The sequence below is a fragment of the Phaethon aethereus genome, assembly GCF_964289735.1.
Source record: "Phaethon aethereus genome assembly, chromosome: 9".
Classification (NCBI taxonomy): Eukaryota; Metazoa; Chordata; class Aves; order Phaethontiformes; family Phaethontidae; genus Phaethon; species Phaethon aethereus.
This window is the reverse complement of record NC_138585.1, coordinates 17,830,175-17,837,642: the sequence shown is the minus strand read 5'-3', so window position 1 is coordinate 17,837,642 and position 7,468 is coordinate 17,830,175. Positions and strand designations below refer to the sequence as shown.

General features: G+C 63.0%; 1 protein-coding gene across 1 annotated transcript; it reads left to right on the top strand.

Annotated features, from left to right (window-relative positions):
• Positions 1-2,479: 2,479 nt before the first annotated feature.
• On the top strand, positions 2,480-5,069 carry NMUR1 (neuromedin U receptor 1; the record flags this gene model as incomplete). Its single annotated transcript, XM_082003526.1, has 2 exons — positions 2,480-3,374; positions 4,666-5,069. 2 exons carry the CDS (start codon positions 2,480-2,482, stop codon positions 5,067-5,069), a joined length of 1,299 nt encoding a protein of 432 aa, XP_081859652.1.
• Between the last annotated feature and the right edge of the window lie 2,399 nt (positions 5,070-7,468).

The following is a 7,468-nucleotide window of genomic DNA, read 5'->3' as shown; positions in this document are numbered from 1 at the left end:
AAAAGCATTGAGCTCTGCTACAGATCCAGATATATGGCCCTTTGGGGCTGGCACTGGCATGCAGTTCTGCAGCAATGGCTCCCTTGGTATCCCTGTGGCCTTCCTCTCTGCCACCATCATCACTGGGCAGGGACAGAGCTGGGCACAGATCCATTGCTCCAGCACAGCAGGCTGCAGGCCAGGGAGGCTGTGGTGCAGCACCCCAGGGACAGTGTCCTGCTGCTGGAGGCCACCGCATCCAGGCATCTCCTCACAGCCTGGCCACATGCACTGGACTCAGTGGTGCAGTGAGCTGTGCTGGGGCTCAGCCTGGGTGGGAGTGGGGGGCACAGGGCTGGAGGCAGGTCTCTCTAGGCTCCTTCTCCAACATCCCTGTCCCACCTGCTTGAATCCAGCCCTGTTGGAGGTTCTTCCAGCTCCACCCTGCCCGGCTCAGCCAACTAACTCTGCACAGTTAGGATGGTGCTGGGACAGCTAAATCGAGGAGGGTCCGTCCCCGTGATGCCAAAGCCCTTCAAGGTGTCATCCCCGGGGGGGGCACCGGCTCCCCCTGAGCCCTGCGACTCTCGGAGGGGATGAAGGGACCGGTGCCCGTACCTGTGCCCACGGGCGCCTGCCCGTCCCGCGGGGTGGCAGTGCCCTCTGCCGTCGGTCGCACGGAGCGGCGGAGCGATGCGCAGCCGCCTCCCCCCTTACTCCGATTCCTCTCCCCGCCAGACAGCCTCCCCCCACCGGTGTCACCCCCTTACCCCAACTTCCCCCCCCCCCCCCCTCCGGCCGCCTCCTCCCCACCTCCGGAGGGCCGGGGCGGGCTGGAGAGCCCCCGCCCCGCTCCGCAGCCGCCAGCCCTCCTTCTCCGCGGGCAGGAGCGGGAGGCAGCGTGGGGCCGGGCGGTGCGGAGCGGCCGCCCGCGGTGCGGGCTAGGGGCGGGCGCCCGTGGGCTCCGTCGGCTCCAGGCGGGGATCGGACCGGTAAAACGCGTGTTGGAGGAGAGAGGAGCCGCAAGTGGAGCTGGAACACGCAGCCCTGCCACACGTCCGTGGGGCGCAGCAACGTGAGTGTGTGTGTGTGTGTGCGCGTGCATATATGTGCATGCATGTGCGCATGCAAGTCTGAGTGCATGCATGTGCATGTGTGCATGCTCCCCTGTGTGTGTTTGCGTGTGTGCACGGGTCTGCGTGTGGCTACAGAGCGGGAGTGTTGCCCTGTGGCCGGGGGGTATCAACAGGATGGGGTGCCAGTGCAGAGGAAAGGCAGGAGCACAGACGGGCAGACAGACAGACACTGGGCACAGGGAGGGAGAAGACCCTGGCTCGGAGCGACGGGTGATGCTGTGAGCACAGCAACTTCCTCACACCGAAGTGTGACAGGAGCCAGCTGGAGCCACCTGCTCCACAGGGGAGTGATTCAGGTGACCCAGAAGTTGCACATCTGGAAGCCGGGAGACCCCCAGGCTGCTGGGGGGTCTGCATCTCCCCCCAGGTGAGCCTGGATAACTGGGTGCTGCCTGGGCCCCACGCCTGGCAGTGTCAGGACAGCAGCGGGGCCGATCGATGCCTTTTGCATGGCCTCCGTGGTGACAAAGGCAAATGTCTGCGTTGTGAAGGCTGCTGGTGGGGCTGGAGACGGCCGCACTGCCCTCCCCTGGGACTCTCTTATAGTCAATGGAGTTTATTACTTTCACGTTATTTTCTCTCTCTCCCTGAAGAGCATCTTTTTGGCAGTGCTGCTTTGCAAACAAGGAGCCAGCCTCCGGCAGGGGTAGGGTCTCAGCACCAGGCTTTGCTTGCCAAGCAGTGGGAGAAGAAGCCCCTGGCACCCTCTCTGCCTTGCCTGCCAGCCTCTCTGCTGACAGAGGACGAGAGGGAGAAGGTGGGTAAGGGCAGGCGGCTTCTCCGAGCTGAGCTCCGAGGAAGAGCAGCAGCAGGATTTCATTACCCTGCCTCTTAAGGCAGTGAAGTCTCCATCCCTCCCACACTCCCTCCCCAGCCCGACCCCGTCCGGCACAGGGGTGGCAGGACCTCAGCCTTCGTCTGGAGCTTCCTGACAAGCCGTAAGTCCTTCCTGGGGATGAAGATCAATTTTCCCCCTGGCTATTTTATGGTCACCCCGTCAGCCCCTTGGCACGGCCGGTAGAGTTGAAGCCAAGATCAGTTTTGGGGGTTGGCTTTGGGGCTGTATCCTGCTCTGCTTCGGGAGCAGGGAGAGGGAACAGCCCTGCTGAGAACCCCTCAACGATGAGGTGAAGGGGCCAAGGTGGGTTGGGGAGCTGCCAGGGTTGTTTGGGGATGGGAAATGGGGCAAGGAGCGCTTGGGAATCTTGGACTGGGCGGAGATTTTGGGTGGTTTCCCAAAGGAAAGGCTGTGGTGAGCAGCAGCATCCTGGCACCCTGACATCCACAGGGAGAGGGGCAGAGGGAGTGGGGGCAGCAGAGGGTTTGGGAAAGCATCCCACAAACCTCCCTGTCTCTCTGCAGCCATGAATCCCTACGTCAACTGCTCTGGCCCTGAGTTTCCCCTGCCCCAGCGAGACTTTTCCATGGAGCCCATCAGCCCTGATCTCTGCAACAGGACTCACCCAGAGACCTTGTTCGACCCCAAGGATGCCAACCTGACGGAGGAGCAGCTGCGGGATAAGTACCTGGGACCTCGACGGTCCAGCTTCTTTGTCCCTGTCTGTGTCGTCTACCTGCTGATCTTCGTGGTGGGGGCTGTGGGCAACACGCTCACGTGCATCGTCATCCTCCGGCACCGGTTCATGAGGACGCCCACCAACTACTACCTGTTCAGCCTGGCCGTGTCTGACCTGCTGGTGCTGCTGCTGGGGATGCCGCTGGAGCTGTACGACATGTGGAGCAACTACCCCTTCCTGCTGGGCGCCAGTGGCTGCTATTTCAAGACGTTGCTCTTTGAGGCTGTCTGCTTTGCCTCCATCCTCAACGTCACGGCCCTGAGCGTGGAGCGCTACATCGCCGTGGTGCACCCGCTCAAGGCCAAGTATGTGGTGACTAGGAATCATGCCAAGAGGGTCATCATCACCATCTGGGTCTTGTCAGTCATCTGCTCCATCCCCAACACCAGCCTCCATGGGCTGCAACCTCTCTACGTGCCCGGCCGCGGGTGGGTGCCCAATTCGGAGATCTGCACCCTAGTGAAGCCGCGCTTGACCTACAACCTCATCATCCAGATCACCACCATTGTCTTCTTCTTCCTGCCCATGGGGACTATCAGCATCCTTTACCTGCTCATCGGCCTGCAGCTCAAGAAAGAAAAGATGCTGGAGGCCTTGGGAGCCAAATCCGGTGGCGGCCGTGACTGCCACAATGCTCAAGGGCAGAAGAAAGTCAAGAGGAGGCAGGTCACAAAGATGCTGTGTGAGTCTGATGATGGGGAGTCTGATGCTGGGGATGGACAGAGCCAGGGGTATCTCCCAAGGCAGTTTTGGGAGGGTGCGGGGGGAAACTGAGGCACAGCCAGTCTAGAGCACTGAGGCTGTGTCATCCCAGACGAAGGCTGCGGGGCTCACTCGTGAGGTGTCAGGGCAAAGGCAGATCTGGTGGCTCCAGTCCAGTGGTGAGGATTGCTCATGCCAGCTCCCTCCCAGCCACGAGACTTCCCCTCCTCAAGGAAAGTGCTGGGTGAGAAAGGGAAAGGAGGTGGGTTGGGCTGGGGGAATCTGTTCTCTGTTCCCCAGCCGAGACCTCGCATACTGGTCGTGGTGGTGGGATTTCCCAGGGGGAGACTAGTTCCTACCCAGCCCCACAGCCTCTGCGACCACCCCAGGGCAATGGTGCACTGACCCAAGGCTGGACTGGAGCATCCCTCCCTCTCACTGCTCTGCACCCTTGCTGCCTTCCCCAGCCCCGTCCCCACAGCCTCTGGCCCCCTTCCCGGCACCGGGAGCTGGCTGCCCGTGGGTAGCTGTCTCTGCCTGGCACGCTGACCTCTGCGTGCTCCCAACCCCGTGACAGCACAGCAATGGCGGGTTGCCCAGCCCAGTCCATCAGCGGGGCCAGGGCTGTTTCTCTGCCGTGTCCCAGGCAAGTGGTAACTCCGCTTTTTCCCCGGCACGGGGGCTGGGAGGGGGACAAAGGGGGACCTGTCCCTGTGTGCCACAGAGATACAGCGTGGCATGGGTATGGCAGGGCTGAGGACCCCAGGACCCCATCCATACATCACCCCCTTTCCTTTCCATCAGCACAGCTAGGTTATAAAAAAATCCCCAAACCCAGACCACGAGGAAAGGACACAAACAGCTCTTGCTCCTTGGACTTTGCCGGTGAAGGTGGCAGGGTTCCCGGCGGCTGGATGCCCACAGGGGCGTCCCCCAGCCGTGCTGCACGGCCCCGGGGCTGCGGCAGGACCCGCTGCCGGCCGAGGGGGAGCCGAGACACGTGGCACAGCAGCGCCTGGAGCAGCCCTGGCAGGAGATGGAGGGAGGGAAGGAGATCCTGTCCAGACCTCCAGCCCCTCCATGGCAAGTCAAAAAGGCATTGGGGGGCCCTTCCCCTGTCCCACTCTCCCCCTTCCTCTCTCACATGCTTTTTTGGGTGTTCTTTGCTACCTCCAAAGCTGAAATGGGGCAGTGCTTCGCCAGGGACTGGAGGTGTCCGATGGGGGTGAGCCCTGTCCCCCCAGTAACATCAGCTCCTTGGCTCCCCACAGTTGTGCTGGTGGTGGTGTTCGGGATCTGCTGGGCCCCCTTCCACACCGACCGCCTTGTCTGGAGCTTTGTCTCCACCTGGACCAGCCATATGCTCCACATGTTCCAGTATGTCCACATCATCTCAGGCGTCTTCTTCTACCTGAGCTCGGCTGCCAACCCCATCCTCTACAACCTGATGTCCACCCGCTTCCGGGAGATGTTCAAGGAGGTGATGTGCCACTCCGGCCACCGCCCGCCACCGTCACGGAAATACTCGCCCAGCGTCACCCGTGCCACCACCCGCAGCACTGAGTGCGAGCCCATGCCCAGCACCAACGGGCTGCCCCTCTCTGATGCCGAGGAGTATGAGCTGGAGGAGGTGGAGGGGAGCCAGGCAGCCACACACGTAACATCCCTCTGCTGATGAGCAGGAGGAGACGGCGGGACCGGGACTGGCTTTCCCCATCTGGCATCCATCTGACTGTGGCACCCGTCCCATGGCGGGGAGCCAGGCAGGAGCAATGGAGGGGTTTCCCACCTCTCCATGCCGTCCCGCTGGGGTGTGAAGGCTGGTTTTCTCGGCAGCGCTGCTCTGGGGACGTGGCGGTGGTGGCCATGCCGTGCCCTGGATGTGTTGCACCCGCTGTGCTCAGCACCGGGGCTGGCCAAGGCCAGGGCATCCCTTGTGGTGCAGGGACGGGTGGCTGCTATGCCAGGGGTATGCCAGCAATCCCCAAAGCTGCCCCAGCGCTCCTGGCCCAGTGGGGTGAGCCCACAGGTACGGGTGCTGGGGGTGTCAGGTACCCCAGGCTGTTTTTGGATACTGTGCTGGATGGGTGCCCCAGGAGGTGCTCGCACCCAGGCTGAGACCCACGGGAGCAGGAGAGGTTTGTGTGATGGAGTGGGGGAAAAAAAGTCTGTGGGTGCCTTCTCCCTTGAGACCCCCCCCAGGGCCCTCTGGCACCGACGTGCCCCTGATTTTCTTGCGCATCCCTTCGGTGGTGCCAGCTGGTATAGCTCCTTGCTCCCAGTCTTCCTCCCGTCCCGCATCCCCAGCACCTCGAGGGCAAGGGAAGCAGCATGGCCGCTCCCTCTGGAGACGGAACCTGCGGGGGAAATACAGGACAACGGGAGCCCCAGGCTGCCTGCAGCCCCAAGGCACAGCTCCATGCCTGTCCCCACACCCCAAGGATACGCCCCGCTCTCCCCGCCTCTGTCCTGCATCTGGTGGGTGCTGCCTTCCTCTTCCTCAGCCTGCTGCAGCCCTCTGTGCCCCTGGGGAATGTGGAGAGCCCTCCTCCATCCCTGCCCTGCACGGGCCAAGCCTTATTGAGAATTAAAAAAAGCTGTTGGCCTGATTTGTGCCCTGGTTGCCTCCTCCAGGACCCAGCTCTGCTCTGCTCCCAGCATGGGACTGAACCCAGGCCATCCTCCTGGGGAATGGCAGGCAGGCCATGTGCCCGGGTGATGGGCACCAGGGGTGTCCACCGGCTCTACCTGTGGGCTTTGCTGCCGCGATGGGTCTGCAGGGCCGGGCGGGCTCAGGGCACGGCGCGGCAGGGATGGCATGAGCGGGATGCATGTGCCCTTCCCGCTCTCCAGGATGCTTGGGGTGAGCTGGGGCTGGGGCCGTTGCAGAGGGGCATCTGCCTCCGGAGCGGTGGCGATCAATCTGTCCCCCGGCGCGCGGCTTGGGAAATGTCACAAAAATGCCGGGGAGTGCGGGCTGGCTGGTCGCACTCCCGCGGGCTGGAAGGAGCCATTGATTTGCTGTCTGAGATCGATGCCGCTGACTTCCCGGCGTACGCCAGCTCTTCCTGCAGGATGAAATATCGAGGCTCCGAAACGCCACGCGAGAGGCTGTCCGAGCAGCTTGAGCTCTTGTCTTGTGTGACTCCCCCAGACCCAGTTCCTCCCTGGCCAGCCGGGGAGGCTTCCCTGGCTCGGCGTCCCACAGTCGTGCCTCTGGGCAGCGGGGATGTGCCCGCGGGGCCACCTGGGGACCTGAGCAGGTAGACCAGAGGAGCAAGCCGCAGGCAGAGTGCTGGCAGGGGTGTCACTGCCTGCTGCTGCTCTGCTTCCAGCCCCCCCATAGCACATCACATGGGGCCGTGGTCAGGCCGGCGATCAAGTACAGGCAGGATTTGTGTCTTGCAAACTCCCTCCTGTCCCCATCGACCCGGTCCCTGGCTCGGGGGCAGTGCAGCCGGCTGCCCCACCTCCCCATCCCCACCGCAGGCTCTGCCGTGGGCAAAGCCCTTCCTTGGGCCTTGCGGGGTCCTGCTGTGTGCTGCTGGGTGAGGGTGAGCGTGGGGCTGCAGTAACTTTGCCCTTCAGGGTCCTGCCGGCTGCTCGCAGCCTCTCTCCAGAGGGTGTCGGCATGGACAAGGGCATCGAGATCCATCTATTCCCTTCCCTCTCTGGCTGCCATCACTGACGGTTCTGGCAGGGGACAGCAGCCGTGTGGGGCCCCTTGTCACTGCTGTGCAGGTGGACGTGACTGATGCCTCCTTGATGGCCATTATTGCCCCATCTCACTTCACCCGGCCGCTTCCCTGGCCGCAAATCTCCAGGGAATGGCTTTTTAATAGGCGGTCGATAACATTTTATTACGCGGCAACAGCCGCCTGCGTGGAGCTTCGGGGTCCCTATTGCCCCGAGTCGAGAGGACGCGTCGCCCTGCGCGCCAGCAGCCAGGCTGCGCGAGGGTACGGCTGCAGCCGCTGCAGCTCGAGCTCCTCGGTCAGTGCCAGAGGAACAAGTGTGTCCCCAGGGTGGTTTTGGGGGGGGGATCCTGGGGCTCAGCACAGCTGGAGCAGAGTT